Source organism: Canis aureus, chromosome 26, assembly GCF_053574225.1.
Source record: "Canis aureus isolate CA01 chromosome 26, VMU_Caureus_v.1.0, whole genome shotgun sequence".
Taxonomy (NCBI): Eukaryota; Metazoa; Chordata; class Mammalia; order Carnivora; family Canidae; genus Canis; species Canis aureus.
In genome coordinates, this window is record NC_135636.1 from 7,662,279 (window position 1) to 7,684,975 (window position 22,697).

Consider the following 22,697-nt stretch of genomic DNA (forward strand, 5'->3'; position numbering starts at 1 on the left):
GGACTTCTTGCTGTACAGCAGCAGAGTTCTCTTTGACTTAAGAGTTTAACATAGGTAAATACAACAGAAAGAGTCCTAATGGACACAAAGAGTAAATAAAGTTTAAAAGAGGCAAGGACAAAAATATTCAGTAATTTCTTGCTTCTGCATCAGTTTTATTTTTTTAAAGATTCTATTTGGGGTGAAGGGCAGAGGGGAAGAGAGAGGAAGAGGGAAAGAATCCCAAGTAGTCTGTGCTCAAGTAGTCTGTGCTGAGTGCAGGGCTCCATCTCAGGACCCTGAGATCAAGATCTGAGCCGAAACCAAGGGTCGGTTGCTTAACCAACTGCACCACCCATGCACCCCTGCATCAGTTTTATCTTTATTACAAGCATGCTAAGCATTTGATTATAAAATATAAAATATTTTCTATAGCATGAAGGATATTTAATACATATGTCCAAAAAGTGGTCATCAAAAGCATCCCCACTATAGGAAGATTTCTAAGGCCACCAGTGAAAGCTCTAAAACCAGCCATACAACCAAACGTGCCCTCGCCTCCACAGGGCAAACACCACAGAGCTGCAAGACATGTCTTTGTTCTGGAATTTGGAAGATTTTGAAAAAACCAGCTTCACTGTGATATAATTCACATACCATAAAACTCAAATATTTAAAGTATTTACTAATGGCTTTTACTAATGTACTCATAGAATTGTGTAACTTCACACAATCTAATTTTAGAAGTTTTCCAAAAGATAATTTTGGGGCTTGTCTTCAGCTTAATTATTTTACTAATTACAAAATACTCATTATAAAAAATTTGAGTTCTGTCTCTTGGACACAGCTCCTTTGCCTATTTCCTGCATCCACAAACTTATTTTTACCAAGTGTAGCAACACTGTGGTTGCCTATTCAATGTCCAGATCCCTTCTTTCCTTTTACAGAAAGACAATTTTGTTCAGGAATCAACCTCCCCTTCAAGTAACCCTCATTCAGAAGTAAATCACAATTAGTCTAAGCCAAGGGTGACGGAATCCAGCCACAGCCTGCTTTTGTACAACCCTTGAGCTAAGATTTAAAAAGAGGGAGGGTGAGGGAAAGGAGAAGGGAAGAGAAGAAGCAAAGCCTGAAATATTTATTATCTGGCCCCTTACAGTAAAGGTTTCCTCCCATCTCAGATCATTATAATAATCCTTACTAATGACTGGTTTAGGAATGGGCATACAATGAATTTTAGTCAATGAGATGTTAGAGGAAGTCTATTTACTGAAGGGTTTCCTTGCTCCTAATAAAGAGACTCAAGAAGAGTGAATGTCTTTCTATCTTTGCTATCTATCTTTGTGGTGTTGAGATGAGGTTCTTCGCTGTTTGTATTCATCAGCTTGGGCTTCTACAACAAAATACCACAGACTAGGTGGCTTAAATAACTTGTTTTTCACAACTCTGGAGGGTAGGAAGTCCAAGATCAAGATATTGTTTGACTTGGTTCCTGGTGAGGATCCTCTTCGTGGCTTGTAGAGAAGCCTTCCTACTGTGTCCTTGCATGGTAGAGACAGAAAGGAAGTTCTCTCATGTCACTTCTTATAAGGGCACTACTCCCATCATGAGGACCCTACCCTCATGACTCCATCTAACTCTAACACCTCCTAAAGATCCTGTCTCTAAATATCATCAAATTGGGGGTGAGGGCTTTGGCATGACTTTTGAGGGGACACAATTCAGTCCATAATAGCACTGCTGCAGCCATCTTGCTCCTGACCTTAGGATGAGGCTAGCACTGGGGGTAACAGAGCAAGGAAATGGAAAGGACCTCGGTCTCTGAGGTCTAGTTTTGCTACATTCCTAGCAGGATTTGGCCTGACTGTTGTTCCCTCCCTGGAACAGGTGTAGGTCTGCTACATTCTCTCACTAGCCTCCCTCATCTGTCTTTCTCTCCTCCCCTTCTCTCCTTCCCTTCTCTCCTCTTCCCCCCCAGCCTCCATCTTTTGTTTGGCTACCAGAGAGCTGCGGCATGGTATCTTACCACTCCATTTGTTGTAATTTACTGAAATATCAAATGGTAAAAAGAAAATAGTACAGCATGGTCTTTTAAAAAAACTTTTCAGAATTCCCTTATAAAATAAAAGAGAATAATTAGGAGAGCAAACCATTAGATGACAAAATATGAGGGAGTGTGACTAACTCCTGATAGCAATCCAAACCATGACATCTGCGACTGTGCAGAAGCAAGTGGGGGGACAGTGAAGGGACACAAGATGTTCCCTAGAACATGAGAACCTCCACATCGGCAGGTGGTTCTCTCACTGGAAGGACAGCAGCCCATCTGAAAGGGGGTCTGCAGGTCCATTTCAAGGATGAGAACACAAAGGCTGCCGTGGGGGCAGGATCAGCAGCAGCAGTGCAGGCCCTGTGACTCTAGGACCTTACTAGTCTAAGTGCCCTCTCAGCGGAGTTCAGCCCTGAGAAGAAAATGCTGGAAGCGAGTCCTAAATTGAGCTGAACTGAGACAATAAGAAAGAAGGAATCTTTCCACTTAAAGTGGAATAGGGGAAAGAGGCAAGAGATCCAAGAAAGTAAGAAGCCACACTTAGAAACATTATGGGAGAACCACAGAAGAGGGAGCTCTGGAGCCATAAAAGTAGAAAGCCAGCCTGGCTCACCTGCCCTTCCAGAGTGTAGGAGAAGGCGTCTCGTGGAACGCAGTCCCTGCAGAGATTCTGGGTCCCCTTATCAGTAAAATGCAGGTAATGGCACGTCTACTGCATAGGACTGCTGTCATGAATGACATAATGTCTATAGAGTGGCTGGCATGGCGCTCAAACGTAATAGAAATTATCACTATTATTATAAATATTAGCATATCAAATTCGTAGAACAACCTTAAGCCACACTCTAACAAAATAAAAGGATTTCAGGTAGGTCAAGTGAAGTGTGATAAAACACCACTGTCCCACTCCAAGGGACACCTCCCAAGTTGTTGTCCCCTGGACTCATTGCCTCTCCCCACATCTGTACTGGAAATCAAACTACCCGGTTCTGCCTTGAGCCTTTCTCTTCCTGGGCTGGAGGCTGACCCTGTTCTAGCTGCTCACATGTGCTTGCTTCAGAGAGATTCCCACAGCTGATTAGTCTATGATTTTCCTTTATGATAACTTTTCAGCCGTGATTACAGGCAAACCTCAGAGATATTGTGGGTTCGGTACTGGGCCATCATAACAAAGGGACTATTGCAATAAAGCAAATAACAGGATAAAGTGAGTCAAATGAATATTCTCATTTTCCAGTACGTATAAAAGTTATCTTTATACTATACTGTAGTCTATTAAGTGTGCAATAGCATTATGTCTAAAAAGGCAATGTAAATAACTTAATTAAAAAATATGGCTAAAAACTGCTAACCAACATTGGAGCTTTCAGTGAATCATAATCTTTAATGCTGGCGGACGGTCTCACCTTTATGTTGATGGCTGCTGACTGACTGGGGTGGTGGCTGCTGAAGGCTGGGGTGGCTGTGGCAATTTCTTAAAATAAAACAATGAAGTTTGATGTGTTAATTGACTCTCCTTTCATGAAAAATTTCTCTGTAGTAGGCAATGCTGTTTGATAGCATTTCACCCACAGGAGAACCTATCTCATATCTGGAGTCAATCTTCTCAAGCCTGTCACTGCTTTATCAACTAAGTTTATGTACTATTCTAAATCCTCTGTTGTCATTTCAGCAACCTTCACAGCATCTTCACCAGGGGCAGATTCCATCTCAAGAAACTACTCTTGCTCATCTATAAGAAGCAACTTCTCATCTGTTCAAGTTTTCTCATGAGATGGCAGCAAGTCAGCCCCATCTCCAGGCCCCACTTCTAATTCTAGTTCTCTTGCTGTTTCCACCACATCTGCAGGTACTTCCCACTGAAGTCTTAATCTTTCAATTTGTAAAAAATGCAGAAGTGCAATAAAGTGAAGCACAATAAAATGAGGTATACCCATATCTTTTTTCTGGAAAGTATCCCATTTTTTAGAAAAACTTCTGGTCGTACCTATTTTGATGATGATTTCCTTGTTGAACTCCCAGAATTCTGGGGCTCTGCAGTGACCTTATATACTGATGTTAAGTACAAACTATACTTACAGTGAGTGCATCATATCCAACACTTTTTTTTTTTTATCCAACACTTTTCAATGAAAAATGTTAAGTAAAATGAAATGTCCCCTTTGTCATGATTCTGACTCTTTGATGCTAGGAAATGAATTTATCAAATTGCCAATAATCAGAAGTAAGAAAGACAGAAGACAAGTTCGTTTCTAACTTAAGAAAACAAAAACAAAACAAAACAAAAAATTAATTAATTAATTAATTTAAAAAAAAAGAAAAACAAGTTGGCCATTTGTTTCATCTCATGATGTCCCTGCATCTTGACTTCTAGAACCACCATGTCACATTGCCTTTAACTAATTAAGTATCAAATGCCAACATGTGGCAGCCACTGTATGAGGTGCTAGAGCTGAAGAACACTAATCTGATACAGTGGTGAGAACTAGAAGTCAAGTTCAGTTAGTCAATTGTAATACCAGCCAAAAGGAGATCTAAGATGATAACCACAAGAGGTCATGGCTCTGCCATGCCTTCTGTGATTTCAAACATGTCTACAGCAGGCAGAGAGCAAGAGAAAACTCTAAACCAAATAAGTGCATTCCTGATTTATTTCTTGTGATCATCCGTAGTTAAAGAAAGGGGACTAGAGAGAGCATTTGCCTGACAGGAGAAATAAAAGTAAAGAAACAGGTTCATATTCTGGATGATTTTTTTGTAAATGGGTATAAAACAGAACAACATTCTGAAATAGCATATTCTACATGTCAAAAGACAGTCATGAATTTAGAAGCCTCTCTAGTAACCGCATACAGGAAAACAAGAAAGTATTGTGTGCATTCTAAAAAGACAAATTGTTAGAAGACTTGAGAGGACTCATACAGGGAAGAAAGATAAAATGGAAGGGAAGAAAACCTTCCAAGTAACAGATTTAAAAGGGAAAAGGCAACCCAAATTAGGAAGGCCTTGACCAAAACTATGCATTTTATAATTAAAAGGGACCCAATGATGGGGTGCCTGGGTGGCTCAGTTGGGTTAAGTGTCCGCCTTCAGTTCAGATCGAGCTCTGCATCGAGCTCCCTACTCAGTGAGGGGCCTGCTTCTCCCCTTGTCTTTCCCACTCCCCCACTTGTGTTTTTTCTCTCTCACTGTCAAATAAATAAATATCTTAAAAAGAAAAAAACCAAAAGGGGCCCAGTGATATCTGGTTTCCTTGGTCTTCAGAAAGGAAGCAGCAGTCAGTGAAAGTGATGATGAGGGAGAAGGGAGAGGGCACACAGGGCAAGCTTCCAGTGCTGATACCACTTCTTGATAGAACCCGACGTGGGATTCGATCCTGGGTCTCCAGGATCGCGCCCTGGGCCAAAGGCAGGCGCTAAACCACTGCGCCACCCAGGGATCCCTAAAATTTATTTTTAAAAGTGCATATGACAAGGACTTCAGCTTCTCCTAATGGCATCCTAGGTAATGAACGTGAAGCCTTGCACTAAGAACAAAAACATATTTGAAAAATCTCCTTGATAGCATTAGAGAGGTAATGAAGAATTACAAGATCAAAATATAGAAAAAGGAAATTCAAAGAAATGAACCTAATATGTGGGGCCACTTTTCTTTGAAGAGCATGTGTCAATTCCAGAAGAGGGGGCTGAGAGCCTGAGAAGCTAAGCAGAGCTCAGACAACTTCACAGAGTTGGGAGAATAAAAACTGATGTTCAGGTCTACTAAAGAAGGGAACCCTAATAAGTCATCCACACTTTGAACTGGAACCTTAAAGGGCTACTTTTTGCAGATAAGGGTGAAACAGAATAGTTTGGTAATCAAGGGGACCAAAGTCTGGTTCCAAGCCATCAAAATCCTCATACCTGGATGAAAGAATCCAAGATTGCTTCTGCTCCAGACACCTGCCAGAAGCATAGGTAAATCTTCTTCAGAGAACTTCCTAGGTCTGAAATCACTCTGAAAATGCTCCCATATAATAGCTATTCAAAAATTACTAGAGATTTGAGAAAAATAAGACAGTTATTAAAAACCAAAAGAAACAAAAGAAAATAGACACACAGGGAGTAAAGGGGGTACAGTGTTTAAGGTACTTATATAATCCAGGAAGAATGTAAAAATAGGTTAACAGTAGATTTTTAAAGGTCAGTAACTCATAGATCAAAAATTAGTGAATACACAGATTAGAACTATGTAATTAATAAGTTTGAGCTAACGGAAACATACAGAACTCTACACCTCACAAAAAATTGGATAGACATTCTTTACAAGCACACAGGAGTGTTTATAAAAACTGACCATTACTATGGCCAATCAACAAAGGCCAAAGAGCAGATGCTGTTCAGAGCACATTCTCTGCCAAGACTGTGATAAAACTGGATCTCTAAAATAAAAAGATAATGCCTCTTTCCGCCAATGTTTAAGAACTTAAAAAAAAAATCACTTCTCAATAATGCCTATGTTAAAGAAGAAAGTTTAATACTTATTTAGAAACATTTAGATAATTACATTAAAATATTTAAAACTGAATGACATTGATAGTGTTACTTGTCAAAACCAGTGGGGTACAAATCAAGCAGTACTTAGGCGGAAGCTTAATGCCTTAGAAAAAGAACCACATAATAAATTCCAAGGAAAGAAATAAAGGAATAATGAAGATAATAATAGAAATTAATAAGATTTTTAAAAAGCAATAGGTGGGATCAAATCTGATTTGAAGAAATTAATAAAATAGACATCTCATGCAGGGTTGACTGATTTAAAAAAAATAGGGCAGACATAAACTTATGAATGAGAAAAGGAGCATAATTATTGACATGGTAGAAATTCTAAAATATAAAATAGACCCACACATTTGAGAACTTAGAAAATGGATCTATTTCTAGTATAGTATACATTTGCAAATTGACTTGAGATGAATGAAAACATAAATATATACGTGAGCATTTAAGAAATGGAATAAGTAATCAAACAAAAATTGATGGAATATTCACTGGTAGACCTGTCTTGCAAAAAATGTTTAAAGAAGTCCTTCAGGCTGTAACCTTCACAAGGGCTTCTCAGTATTCCCCAAGCCTGTCTTTGCTACAGGTCACTCACCTCTTCTGACCCAGGCCAGCAGCTAGGGTGGGATGGCTTGCAAAAGCTGAGGAATCAGGTGCAAAATGGTCAACGGAGTTGTGGGGTTTTTTTTTTTTGTTGTTGTTTGTTTGTTTGTTTGCTTGTTTTTTAAATCTCTTGCACAGACACCAGGTAACAATGATTGTGATTACTGTCTATTTTGCTAATAATCATGTCTCAGAACTACTGCCATCTTGGAAACCTGATTCTGGACTTTTTAAGTTTTAACCAAAGTAGAGATAAGGAAAGTCTCAGATATTTCAGATAAAAATAAGTTAGCTGTAACAAGAGAAATTTACCTTTTGCAAAACTGAAGAAGAAAAGGCAAAACTGGGGAATGATGTGTCAAGTATAACATGAAGAAGATACACCGATGGCCCCACCTGCTGGCACCGGGTTATTTTTCCAGAAGTGTAAAGCACAACCTTACTTTGGGAACAAAGGCCAGAATCTGTGGGGGTGGCAAGAAATAGCTCAGAGGGCCACCTGCACTGAGGGTGAGAGATCATGCCCAAGAAAAACAAATGACAGTAGTGAAGAAAAAAAAAAGTGAGAAAAGGTATCTGAAGGCATCATTACATCTGAAGCAATATGTTTCCAGCTCCTCTTAAAGTGAATTGAGGGTAAATTCTAAAGGAACAGTTATAACATCTGATTCCTGACAATGTGATTTCCAGTAGCAAATCTTTCTCTGATACAAGAACTTCCTTCCTGTGTCTAACTTTGAAGAGGGGCTAAATTAATATCATTGGATGATATTCAATCTATGTGATCACATCTTTGCGACCTTGAGAAACTAAAGCTTTCATGTTACTTAACCTAAAATAGAGCATTACATTTTGCTTTCAGTCCTGCTCTGGGGCAGGGGGAGGGGAGGTGGGGTGGGGAAGAACACAGCAACTCTGCAAGTACTTTGTTCAAGTATGAAGAAGGGCACAGCATTTCATTAGCTTATTTGAGACTGGAAGGCACAAAAATCAGTATGGACAGAGTAAAAGGTCAAATTGCCATAGCTTAGTTTTCTTTTTCTAATTAAAGAATTTAATTTGCTCCCTGAGGGGATCCCTGTGTGGCTCAGCGGTTTGGCGCCTGCCTTTGGTCCAGGACACGATCCTGGAGTCTCGGGATCGGGTCCTACGTTGGGCTCCCCGCATGGAGCCTGCGTCTCTCTCTGCCTGTGTCTCTGCCTCTCTCTCTCTCTCTCTCATGAATAAATAAATAAAATCTTTAAAAAAATAATTTGCTCCCTGAACTTTTTTATTCAACCTTATGAAATATTATCCTTGATGACACTCCAGTTATTTAAGCAGGAGAGGATTACTGGGAAACAGTCCAGGGTACCAGTTAGGACTGCAGACTATGGAAGTAGGCAGCTGAGTTCAAAGTTCACTGAGCTGCAGTGTGACTGAACACAACCTCTGTTTGTTTCCTTCTCTGTAAAATGGTGATGATAACAGGAATAAATGGGTTATTACAAAGCTGTTCTAATGCTGCCTGGCACAGAGTTGATGATACCATAGGCATTATGATTGCAATGTGGGTGACAGTACAGAAATTAAGAGCATGAATTCTGGCATCTATCAGTATGGATACTAGCTGTATCTCTAACTAGCTTTGTGACGGGGAAGGTTACTCAATCTTTCTAAATCCGACTTGAAACACTCCACTTGGCATCTACAGCACAACTTCTCAATTCTCCTTCTTCATGCAGCCTATCTTAGACTCCTTTGATGGTTCCTTCTGATCTTCCTGACCTCGAATATGGAGTCAAGCTTGGGCTGTTTTCCTAATTATAATCACTCCTTAATGGTTTCGGGGTATATGATTTAAAAATGCATTTATACTCTGATGACTCAGTAAAGTTGCAGAATACAAAAACAACATATAAAAATCAATCTCACTTTTTATATAACACAAAACTCAAAAAGGAAATTAAATAGACCCCACTGACAACAGAAATCAAAAAGATAAAATACTTAGAAATAAACATAACCAAAGAGGCAAAAGACCCATGCACTGAAAACTACAAAACACTATTGAAAGAAATTAAAGAAAACACAAATAAATGGAAAGACATCTCATGCTCATGGGTTGGAAGACTTAATATTGTTAATACTACCCAAAATGATCTATAGATTCAATACAACCCTTATCAAAATCCTAAGGCATTTTTTTACAGAGATAGAAAAAACAATCTTAATTCATACGGAACTACAAAGGACACTGACTAGCCAAAATATACAGAGGAAAAAGAAAAAAGCCAGAGGACTCTCACTTCCTGATTTCAAAGCATATTACAAAGCTACAGTAATCAAAATTGTATGGTACCGGCAGAAACACAGACATATAACCAAATGGAATAGAACAAAGAGCCCAGAAACAAATCCACACAGATGGAGTCAATTCATCTTTGGTCAAGAATATACAATGGGGAAAAGATAGTTTCAACAAATGGTGATGGGATAACTGGACATCCACAAGCAAGGATGAAATTGGACCCTTATCTTATACCACACACAAAAGTCAATTCAAAATATATTGAAATGTAAACATAACACCTGAAACTGTAAAGCTCCCAGAAGTAAACATATAACAGCTTCCTAACATTCGTCTTAGCAATTATTTCTTGGGTATGACACCAAAAACAAAAACAGACAAGCAGGAATATGTAAAACTAAAAAGTTTTTACATGGCAAAGGAAACAGCCAACTGAGTGAAAAAGTATCCTATGGAATGGGAGAAAATATCTGCAAAACATATATGATAAGGGATTAATATTCAAAACTATATAAGGAACTCCTACAACTCAACTGCAAAAAACAAACAACCCCCTTAAAAAATGGGCAAAAAATCTGAATAGATATTTCTCAAAAGAAGACATGCAAATAACCAAGAGATATATGAAAGGATGTTCAACATCACTTATTATTAGGGAATTGCAAATCAAGCACAATGAGATATCACTTCAGTGCTTGTTAGAATGTCCATTATTTGTTGGGGATGGGGAACAAACAGAAAATAATAAGTGTTGGTGAGGACATAGAGAAACTAGGTCCTTGTACACTTTTGATAGGAGTATAAAATGTTGCTGCAACTATGGAAAACAGTATGGAAGTTCCTTAAAAAAACTAAAAATAGAACATTATGATCCAGCAATCTCACTTCTGGGTATTTATCCAAAAGAACTGAAATCAGGATCTCAGAGAGAGATCATCATTCCCATGTTTATTGCAGCATTATTCGCAATAGCCAAGAGGTAGAAAAAAACTAAGCGTCCTAGACAGGTGAGTGCATGAAGAAAATCTAGTATGCATACAGAATGGAATATTATTCAGTCATTAAAAGAAAGAAATCCTATCAGATTTCTTATATAAGATATATATAAGAATCCACTTATATAAGATATCTAAGGTAGTCAAATTCAGAAGCAGAAAGTAGAATGGTGGCTTCAGGGGCTGGGGGAGAGGTCAGTGGGGCTTGCTGTTCAATGAGCATAAAGTTTCAGTTCTTCAAGATGGAAAAGTTCTAGAGATATGTTATACAACATTGTGTGTACAGTCAACAATACTGTATGGTACACTTAAAAATATGTTAACTTTTCAACAAATGGTGCTAAAACAACATCCATAAGCAAAAAATAAATAAAATGAATCTAGAAACATACCTTATATCCTTCATAAAAATTAGCTCAAAATGGATCCCAGTCCTAAATATAAAACACAAAATAATAAAACTTCTGAAAGAGAACATAGGAGAAAACCTAGATGATCTTGGGTTATGGCTATGACCTTTTGGATACAACACCGAAGTCATGATCCATGAAAGAAATAATTGATAAGCTAGATCTCATCATAAGCAAAAACTATGCTCTGCAGAAAGGTAATATCAAGAGAATGAGAAGACAAGCACAGATTTGGAGAAAATATTCACAAAAGACACATCTGATAAAGGACTTAAATCCAAAATATACAAAGAGCTCTTAAAAATGGACAATGAGAAAATGAACAACTCAATTAAAAATGGGCAAAAGATCTGAACAAACACCTCACCAAAGAAGATGCACATATAATAAGTAAATGTATGAAAAGATGCTCAATATCACTAGGGAACTGCAAATTAAAACAACATGATACATCATTATGGATCTATTGAAATAGCTAAAACAAAAAAGAAAAACTAATAAATGCTAACAAGGCTCTTAAGCAACAAGAATTCTTATTCACTGCCAGCGGGAATACAAAAGCCACTATGCAAGACAGTTTGGCGGCTTCTTACAAAGCTAAACATAGTCTTAGTATATAGTCTAGCAACTGTACTCCTTAGTATATACCCAGAGTTGAAAACTATATTCACATAAAAATCTACATGTGGATGTCTATATCAGTTTTATTCATAATTTCCAAAACATTGAAGCCACAAAGATGTCCTTCAATAGGAGAATGGATATAAAACTATAGTATATATCCAGGTAATGAATATTATTTATCACTTTAAAAAAATGAGCTATGAAGCCACAGAAAGGACATGGAGGAACCTTAAAGGCCTATTTCCCACCCAGTAAAAGAAGCCAATCTGAAAAGGCTACAAGCTGTATGATTCCAAGAATATGACATTCTAGAAAAGGTAAGACTATCGAGACTGTGAAAGGATCAGCAGTTACTAACCAGGGAGCAGGGGTAGGAGTATGAATTGGAGGAGCATGGAGAATTTTTAGTGCAGTGGAAATCCTCTTTATGATGCTATAATGATAGACACATGTCATCATGCATTATCCAAATTCACAGAATGTGCAATACCAAGAGTGAACTAATAATGGAAACTATGGATTTTGGGTGATCATAATCAATCAGTGAAGGTCTATCAATTGTAACAAACATACCACTCTGGTACAAGATGTTGATAATGAGACAGCTATATGTGGTGGCAGAAGATATATGAGAAATCTTTGCATCTACCTCTCACTTTTGTTGTGAACCTAAAATTATTCTATAAAAATAAAGTCTTAAGAAATGTTAGGGTAAAACTCATCTTACATGTGTTTTTTCTTTTTTAACACACACCACACACACACACACACACACACACACACATATATCTCCAAAATTTGACTACTTCTCACAGCTATTACCCCAGTCAAAGCACTACCATCTCTCCCTGGATCGCTATAATATTCTCCAAACATCTCCCTATTCCCATCCTTCCCCTAATAGTTCACTTTCCATTAAATAGTCAGCATGATTCTTCATCTCCCTTAAAGCACAATCCAAAGTTCTTCCTATAGCTCATAAGACCCTTCATAATTTGGCCTGTTGATACGTTTTTCACTCCTTGTCCTGCCTTCCTCCCACCTCTTCTGGTCCAGCTGCATGGGATTTTGTGCCTTTCCTAGAAACATCAAGTATGCTCCCACTTGAAGTATGCTCCCACTTGAGGTCCTTTTTACTTTTCATTCCTGTTACCTGGTATGCTCATCCTCAAGATATTTCTCATACATCTCCCAGATATTGAAGGGGAAAAAGGAAATATAAATTGATAAACAAATATACCAGGATGAAAATTAAGGTGACAAGGAATAAAGCAGGTTAAGTGATAGAGAAGGTATGAGTACAACTTAATGTGGCTTACTCATTCACTTACTTTCGATCACTATTCAAATAGCATCTTACCAGAAAGACTCTCCCTGATTATCCTATATAAATTGCATTTATGCCTTTTTTTTATAAACATAACCTGCTTATTCTTTCTCACAATACTTTTTACATAGATTGTAAGTTTATTGTATCTTCCTCCCCTTTACCTGCATGATCACAAGTACCATATGAGCAAACTAGTATCTGGCACAAAGCAGGCACAAGGTAAATATTTAAGGTAAAATGAACAAAGTCCTTTATTAGTTATCTATAGACTGAACAAACTACCCCAAAACTTAGTAGCTTAAAACAGCCACCATTTTATCATATGTGATGATTCTGTGGATCAAGAAATCATGCAGGCCTTGGCTGTGTGATTCTTCTATTTCATGTGTTAATTGAGAGAGGATGGCTAGTGATGTTTTGCTGGTGGATACATTTGTAAGGAGGGTCCAAGAAGGCTTCACTACCTGTTTGGCACCTTGGTGGAAATATCTGGAAGGACTGGCCCAGCAGGGATCACAGTTTATAGAGTACCTACACATAATTTCTTCAGCACAGCAGCCTCAGAATAGTCAGACTTCTAACATATTGGTTCAGGGTTCCCAGAACAAGGTCTAGCAAACAGGACAGAAACTGCATGGCCTTTTATAACTTAACTTTCAAAGTCAGAAAGCATCAATTCCACCATCCTCTATTTAGTTAAGTAGTTTATAAGCTCACTCAGATTCAAGGGAAGTGCACAGAGACCCCATCTTTTGACAAGAGGAGTGTTGAAGAATTTGTGGTCATATTTTAAATTGCTACAACTCCACACTGCACGATACAGAATTTTGGGCCTAACAAGCATTCAAAATATTTTGGCTGAATTAAAATGGAATTATAGAACATGATTTTCAGTTAGGGAACTATAATTAAAAGGAAGAATAATCATGTTCTATAATTCCACTGTGAGATAATTACAAAGGGTATAACATACAAATAATGGGAATATCAGAAGAATAAGAAGATAAAGGAGTAGAAGGAATATTTGAAATAATAATGGCTAAAAATTTTCCAAAGTTAATGACAGATACCAAACTACAGACCCAGGAAGCTCAGAGAACATGAAATAGGGTAAATATAAAAAAAAAATTTCCTAGGAATATCACATAAAAATCCTTAATGTGTATGCACCTAACAACAGGGCACCAAAATACCTATATAAAAATGATAGAACTACAAGGAGAAACAGGCAAATCCACCATGTGGACACTTCAACACATCTCTGTCAGTAACTGGCATATCCAGCATGTAAAACAAGCAGCAAGGATATAGCTGAAGTGAAAAGCACCATAGTCAACTTGATCTAATTGATGTATAAAGGATACGCCATCCAACAACCGCAAAATATACATTCTTCTCAAGCTCACATGGAACATTTGCCAAGGCAAACCATATTCTGTTCCATAAAACAAACCCCAAAGAAGTTAAAAGAACAGAATTCATGGAAAGTATACTTTCAGACCAGAATGGAATGGAACCAAAGATCAATAATAGAAACATAGGATGTCTCAAAATATTTGGACATTAAATATACACATTTCTGAAGAACATATGGGCCAAAGAAGATGTTTCAAGAGAAAGTAAATTATATTTTGACCAAGTGAAAATGAAAGCACAACTTATCAAAATTTGTGGGATGTACCAAGAGGAGGGCTTACAGGGAAATTTACAGCACTGAACATATATATTAGAAAAGAAGAAAAGTCTAAAATCAATAATCTAAACTTTCACCTTAAAAAACAAGAAAAAAAGAAGAGCAAACTTTCCAAAGTAAGCAGAAGAAAAGAAATAATAAAATTTACAAAAGAAACTAATGAAATTGAAAACAGGAAAACAATAGAGGAAATCAACAAAACAAAAACGGTTTCTTTGAAAAGAGAAAAGCCAACAAAATGGATAAACCTCTAGCCAGGTGTCTTTTCCTCTTGTAAGGGCTCCATCCTTACTGGATTAAAGCCTCTCTTCTGTGACCTCTTTTAACCTAAATCACCTTTTCACAGGCCAATCTCCAAATACAGTCACTTGTAGCATTGGAGCTTCCAAATATGAATTTGGGGGGAACACACACATTCAACCAATAATACAAGGCTAACCAAGAAAAGAAAAGAAAAGAAAAGAAAAGAAAAGAAAAGAAAAGAAAAGAAAAGAAAAGAAAAGAAAAGAAAAGAAAAGAAAATTCACATATGAATGAATGACAGACCATCATTATCGATCCCATGTATATTAAAGACATAATAAAGGAATAGTATAAATAATTCTATACAAATTTGATAACTCAGATGAACGAATTCCTAGAAGGACACAATCTACCAAGTTTTACATAAAGAGAAAGAGATAATCTGAATAGAACTATACATGTTAAAGAAATTGAATTAATCACTGATTATCTCTCAAAACAGAAAGTACCAGGGCCAGATTGGTTCACTGGCAAATTCTACCAAACATTTAAAGAAGAAATTATACCAATTCTCTACAATCTCTTTCAGAGGATAGAAGCCAAAAGAACACTTCATAACTAGCATTACCCTTACACCAAAATTAGATAAAGATATTATAAGAAAGGAAACTACAAATCAGTATCTCTCATGAACACAGATGTAAAAATTCTCAAAAAAATTGGCAAACTGAATCCAAGAATATATTAAAAAATTACACAGCATGACCAGCTGGATTTTATTCCAAGCACAGAAGGCTGATTTAACGTTTGAAAATCAATGAATGTGGGCAGCCTCAGTGGCTCAGCAGTTTAGCGCCACCTTCAGTCCAGGGCGTGATCCTGGAGACCGAGGATCGAGTCCCATGTCAGGCTCCCTGCATGGAGCCTGCTTCTCCCTCTGCCTGTGTCTCTGCCTCTCTCTCTGTCTCTCATGAGTAAATAAATAAAAATCTTAAAAAAAAAAAAAAGAAAATAAATGAATGTAATCCATCAGATCTCAAGGTAAAGAAGAAAAATCATATGATTCTACCATTAGGTACAGAAAAAGCATATAACAAGAGTCAACACTTGTTCATTGATAAAACTCTCAGCAAACCAAAAATAAAGGTGAATTTCTTCAACTTGATAAAGAACAGATATTCTTCAGCAGATAAAGAACAAAAACCCTATGGTGAACATTATATTTAATGTCAAAGAACTAAATGCTTTCCCCCCATAAGATCAGCAACAAGGCCAGAATGTCTCGTCTCACCACTCCTATTCAACGTTGTACTAGAAATCCTAGCAAATGAAAAAAGAAAATAAAAGGCATTTAGATTGGGAAGAAAGAAACAAAACTGTCTTTGTTCACAGAGGACATTCTTATCTATGTTGAAAATCCCAACATAGAATCACAACAAAAACTCCTGGAGCTAATAATAATTATAGCAATGTTGCAGGATATAAGGTTAATATGCAAAAGTCAACTGCTTTCTCAGCAAAGGAAACAAAACTAAAAGGCAACATATGGAAAGGAAGAAGATATTTACAAATATCAGGTAAAGGGTTTTATACAAAATCTATAAAGAACTTATCAAATTCAATACCCAAAAAACAAACAATCCAGTCAAGAAATGAGAAGACATGAACAGACATTTTTCCAAAGAACACAAATGGCAAATGGCCAACAGACACATGAACAAATGCTCCACTTCACTCGGTATCAGGGAAATACACATCAAAACCACAATCAGATACCACCTTACACCAGTCAGATTGGCTAAAATTAATAAGTCAGGAAATGACAGATATTGGCAAGGATGCAGAGAAAGGGGAACCCTCTTACACTGTTGGTGGGAATGCAAACTGGGGCAGCCACTCTGGAAAACAGTATGGAGGGTCCTCAAAAAGTTAAAAAAAAGAGCTACCTTATGACCCAGCAATTGCACTATTAGGTATTTATCCAAAGGATACAAACATAGTGATTCAAAATGCACCCCAAAGCCTATAGTAGCCATGTCCATAATAGCCAAATTATGCAAGGAACCCAGATGTTCACTGACAGATGAATGAATAAAGAAGATGTGGGAGATACTATACACACACATGCACGCGCGCGCACACACACACATGTGTGTGTGTATGAATACATATATATTCATTCATTCATTATATTCATATACATATATTCATTATATATATGACTATTACATATATATATATATGACTATTACTGAGCCATCAAAAAGAATGAAATCTTGCCATTTGCACATATGAATGTGGATGGAACTATGTGGACAATGTGGATGGAACTAGAAGGTATTATGCTAACCAAAATAAGTCAGTCAGAGAAAGACAAATACCATGATTTCACTCCTTCTAGGGGAAGGGAAGGAAAAATAAAATAATATTAAAACAGAGGGAAGCAAACCATAAGAGACTCCTAACTATAAGAACAAGCTAAGGGTTGCTGGAGGGAAGTGGGTGGGGGTTAACTGGGTGATGGACACTAAAAAGGGCACTTGAAGTAATGAGCACTGGGTGTTGTATGCAACTGATGAATCAATGACTTCTACTTCTGAAACTAATAATACAGAATAAGTTAATTAAATTGAATGTAAAAAATTATTTTAAGTCCATTGCTTTCTTATGAGCAATTTAAATTTGAAATTAAAAACACACTATATTTACGTTAGCACCAAAAAAAAAGAGAAAAGTACTTAAGAATAATAAATCTAACAGTATATATGTAGAAGAAGAACTCCAAGAAGAAAACTACAAAACTGATTGAAGAAATCAAAGAACTAAAATAAATGAAGAGATATTCCATGTTCAGGCATAGAAAGTCTCAACATTGTTAAGATGTCAGTTTTTCCCAACTTGAATTCCCAGCTCTTGCTCGTTCTTTCTCTTTCTCTTTCTTTCTCTTTCTCCTTCCTTCCTTCCTTCCTTCCTTCCTTCCTTCCTTCCTTCCTTCCTTCCTTCCTTCCTTCCTTCCTTCCTTCCCCACCCCCCCCCCCTCTCTCGTAGGCTCCACACCCAATATGGGGCTTAAACTCTCGACCCTGAGATCAGGAGTTAAATGCTCTACTGACTGAGACAGGCAGGTGCCCCTTTGAATCCCAACTCTGGATTCGATACAATATCAATCAAAAGCCCAGCAAGTTATCTTTCTGGATACTGACAGATTAATTCTACAGTTTATATGGAGCCAACACAGTACTGAAGAAAAGCAAAGTAAAAGGACTGATACTACATGACTTCAAGATTTACTATAAAGTTACTATACAGCGTGGTACTGGTAAACAATAAATGGCTTAGAATATAAAGCCCAGAAATAGACCCACCAAACTATTCAATTCTTTAATGGAAAAAGGATCATCTTTTCAACAGATGGTATTGGAACAAATAAGACATCCACATGCAAAAAGACAATGAATCTGGAAATTTACATTTTGCCTTTTACAAAAATTAACTCAGAATGGAGCACATATCTAAATGTAAACTGCAAAACCATAATATTTCTAGAAGATAACAAAGGAGAAAATCTAGGTGACCTCAGATTTTGTGGTGAGTTTCTAGATACAGTAGCATAAGCACAATGAAAGAACAAAATTGGTAAGTTTAACTTTGTTAAAGTAAAAAACTTCTGGGGGCTTCAAGATGGTGGCAGGGGCTCCAACTAGCTAGGCCCTGCAGTCCTGGAGGGGACAGCACTCATTGCTGGGATCCACCACTCTGGGAGAGAGAAGAAAGAAAACAAAAAACAAAGACAAAAAAACTTCTGTACTGAAAAAGGCACTATTAAGAGAATGGAAAGACAAGCCACAGACTGGGAGAAAGTATGAACAAAATACATTATCTCCCTCATAAAGCACTTGTATCCAAAATATGTAAAGAATTCTTTAAATTCAATAAAAAAATCAATCCAATTAAAAACTGGGGAAAAGAACTGAACAGGTACTTCCCCAAAGAAGATATACAAATAGTAAATAAAGTATATGAAAACATGCTTAACATCATATGCCATTAGGAAATTATAAATTAAAACATATACCATTGTGTATCTATTAGAATAGTTAAGTGAAATTGACAATACCAAAGGCTTATAAGGATATGGAACAGGAATTCTCATTCATTGCTGGTGGGAATGCAAAATGGGATAACCACCATGGAAGACAATTTAGCAGTTTCTTACAAAGTTAAACACAGTCTTACCACACAATTTAGCTATTATACTCCTTGATATTTACGCAAATGAGTTTAAAAATTATGTCTACACAAAAACCTGTACACAAATGTCTATAGCAGATTTATTCATCATTGACAAAATGTGTAAGTCACGAAGAAGTCCTTCAGTAGATAAATGGATAAATAAACTGTGGTATATCCAGATAACAAAATATTATTCAGCACTATAAAGGAAATGAGCTATCAAGCCATAAAAAAAAAGACAAGAAGGAATTTAAAAGGCATGTTGCTTAGGGAAAGAAGTCAATTTGAGAAGGCTACATACTGAATGATTTCAAAAATAAGACATTCTAGGGATCCCTGGGTGGCGCAGCGGTTTGGCGCCTGCCTTTGGCCCAGGGCGCGATCCTGGAGACCCGGGATCGAATCCCACGTCGGGCTCCCGGTGCATGGAGCCTGCTTCTCCCTCTGCCTGTGTCTCTGCCTCTCTCTCTCTCTGTGACTATCATAAACAAATAAAAAAAAAAATTAAAAAAAATAAAAAAAAATAAGACATTCTAGTAAAGGTAAAACTATAGAGACAATAGACCAATGGTAACCAGAGGTTTGGGTGAGGGAAGGGAGAAAGAGAGATAAGTAGAGCATAAGGCATTTTCAGGCAGTGAAAGTATTCTGTATGATATTGTAAAGGTGCATATACAACATTATGCATTGTAAACAAAGAGAAGTAAAAAAAATCCTCAATACATTGCTTCATTCATTAGAGAAGGAAGCAGAGATATACTGCTTACATAAAAAAACTGCTTGTTAAGTAATGCAGATGTGCCCCCCCCACACACTTTTCTAGGTCCCTACCAGTCTACCATGTTCCATCCCTGCTTACCTGCATGTGGTCATGTGTCGAAAATGTACTTGCTCAGATGGTGAGGGTATACGGCAAGAAAAAGCACACATTAGCTTCCGGGCCACCCACTTTGCCACCCCAGCACCACACTGGACCCTGAACATATCTGATTCAGCCTGCCTTGAGTCACTACAGGTAGCGACTTCTACTCATACAATCCTTGCAAAGATACAATCTTTGATGCTAATTCTTCAATTGGATAGTATTAATTATCTATGACTGCATAACAAATTACCACATATTCTGCACAGACCACAAATTTACCTCACAGTTCTCATGGGTCAGAGGTCTGGGTCTAGGTTAGTGGAGTCTTTTTTTTGTTTTGTTTTGTTTTTTTTTAAGATTTATTTATTTGAGAGAGTGAGAATGCGGGTGTGCAAGCAGCAGGGAAGGGCAGCGGAGGAGTGAGGGCAGATTCCCTGCTGAGCCACCCAGGTAAGTGGAGTCTTATGCCCAGTCTCACCATGCAGAAATCAAGGTGCAGGCCAGGTCTGCAATCTTGCCTAAATCTGGGTCTTCTCCAAGCTCACTGGTTGTTAGCAATTGAATTTTCTGCCAACCATTTCCTGCCATGTGGCCTTCTCCCCAACATGGCAGTTTGCTTTTTCAAGGCAAATAGGGGCATATATCAGCTGCTTTGTATTTCTAACTTCATAAGGACCCTTTTTAAAGGCTGATCTGTTTAGGTTAGGCCCACTCTGGATAATTCTTTTTTGATTAGTTCAAAAGCAACTGATTTGAGTCTTTACCATATTTGCAAAATCTTTCATGTCTGTTATATAACATAGACTAATTGTGGGAGGAAAATCCATCAGATGTACAGTCCAGTCCACACTCAAGGTAAAGGGATTATACAGAGTGTATGCTGGGAGGCAGGAGTTGGGAGCCACCTCAGAATTTTGCCTACCTCATGGATAATTAATCTTGATGAAACTAATCATGTCATATTAATTCTCCTAAAGAAATTACTCACCATACTATCCTTCAGCAAGTGTGCAAAAGATAGAAAATGAACTCTTGATTCATTAACCAGATAGTCTAGGCCTGCCCTCGGCCATGTCTCAGGCACCATTTTAAACCTTCCTTCACTTCAAGGAGTCCTGTTCAGTGAGCCTTAGTCACACCTTTTGTTCTACCCTCTCTTCTTGCCCTCCATGTTCTCTACATCTGCAAGCCTTCCAGCACTCTTCCTCCAAACCTAACTCACCTCTGCCCACCTCCTTCTTACTCAAAGCCTTGACAGCTTTCAAGATGCTGCATTAGCACCTGTACAAAGCCTTTCCTGCCCTTTGGACTCACACTGAGCTTATCTTCATTTGAATTTGTCCTAAAGTACTGTGGTGGTTTGCAAAAGATGACCATGAACTTCCTTTCCCTGTGTGCGCCCCCCCGCCCCCCGCCTTTTGTAATGTGACTCTACCACATACCCTATCAAGAGATGGACCACTTGACTTTTCCACCTCTTGACTCTAGGCTGGGGTCTGTGATTTTCTTTAGCCACAGGACACTAGCAAATGTGACTCAGGCAGATACTATAAAGCATCTGGGCCCTGGGGTTTGCCCTTTTGCTGTCCTGGGAACTCGGCTACCAGCATCAGGTGACAGGTTGAACTATTCTCCTGGATGAAGAGGGACATATGGCCAAATTATCCCTGTGGTACCAACTGACACTGGGCCATACCCAACACATGAAAAGTAATAAATGTCTGATGTCTTAAGTCATGGAGCTTTGTACCAACGTTTGAAGCAAATGATTTACTCCTAAAAAATAACAAGATTCTGGGTCCTCCTTTTTGATAGTTTTCTCCTTCAGCTTCATTTTAGTATGCTTTCTTGTGAGAAGGGTTAATTATAACTTGTGATAAAAGAGTTGTGCATGAAGCACAGGCTGATTTTCAGTATCTGGAAGTATCCATAGGATTGAGTCATGAAGCTTTTCAAAAACACTTGGCTTTTAGGTAGAAACAATCCAAGTGTTCATTAACAGATGAATGTTAATGAACATTAAATGTGGCATATCCACAATATACCACATTTTGTATATCCATACACTGGAATATTATTTAACCATAAAATAGAAGGAAGTTCTGATATTTACAACCTGTTTAAAACTTAAAGATCTTTTTTTTTTTTAAACCTTAAAGATCTTATACTAAGATCAGAAATAAGCCAGACACAAGAGATCAAATATTGTCTAGTTACCAACAGAATAGACAAATTCATAGATAGAAAGTAGAATAGAGGTTACCAGAGACTGAGAGGAGGAAAGAATGGAGAGTTACTGCTTAATGGAGTTTATATTTGGGGTGGGGAACGACTTTTGTAAATAGTGGCAATGGCTGAATGACTACGGTGAATGTCACTAAATTATACGCTTAAAATGGTAATTTTTAAATGTTTTTTATATCATAAGTACAATTTTTATAAATCAGTAATGTAATGTATCCCAAACCCTTATACTGTACACTTAAAATGGGTGGATTGTATGGTATGTGAATTATATTTCAAAGAAACCATTCACTTTTTTCCTAAACAAAACAAACAAAAACCAAACAACACAAAAATAGTCCTTGGCTTCAGTTTTCTCCTCAGATGGGAGCTATTTAGCATACTGCACTCTTCTTTTCACCTTTATTGCTGGGAAGCTTAAGACCATGTTTTCTGTTCAAATACAGCAATTCAGCTGGCAGAGATGTGCTAAAACATAACTATCATCATCATCAGAGGTTCCAGTTTTCTGTTCATATCTTCCTATGTGTCTGTCTGTGTCCCACTTTCTCATCCTTCTTAGCCAAAATTCATTCAAGTGACTTTTCTCCAAGCCCC

General features: G+C 37.5%; 1 protein-coding gene across 8 annotated transcripts in view; it reads right to left on the reverse strand.

Moving 5' to 3' along the window:
* The window catches only part of KIZ (kizuna centrosomal protein), a 131,508-nt gene that overhangs the window by 59,406 nt on the left and 49,405 nt on the right, over positions 1–22,697 (reverse strand). For 7 of the 8 annotated variants that reach the window (XR_013364706.1, XM_077871979.1, XM_077871978.1 and 4 more), the window contains one exon: positions 19,293–19,469. The exons of the other annotated variant lie outside the window; for it this stretch is intronic. Coding sequence is in view for 6 of the 7 variants with exons in the window: in XM_077871979.1 (XP_077728105.1) it covers positions 19,293–19,469 (177 nt within the window). In the remaining variant the exon portion in view is untranslated. The remainder of the gene's footprint in view (positions 1–19,292; positions 19,470–22,697) is intronic. 8 annotated transcript variants of the gene reach the window in all.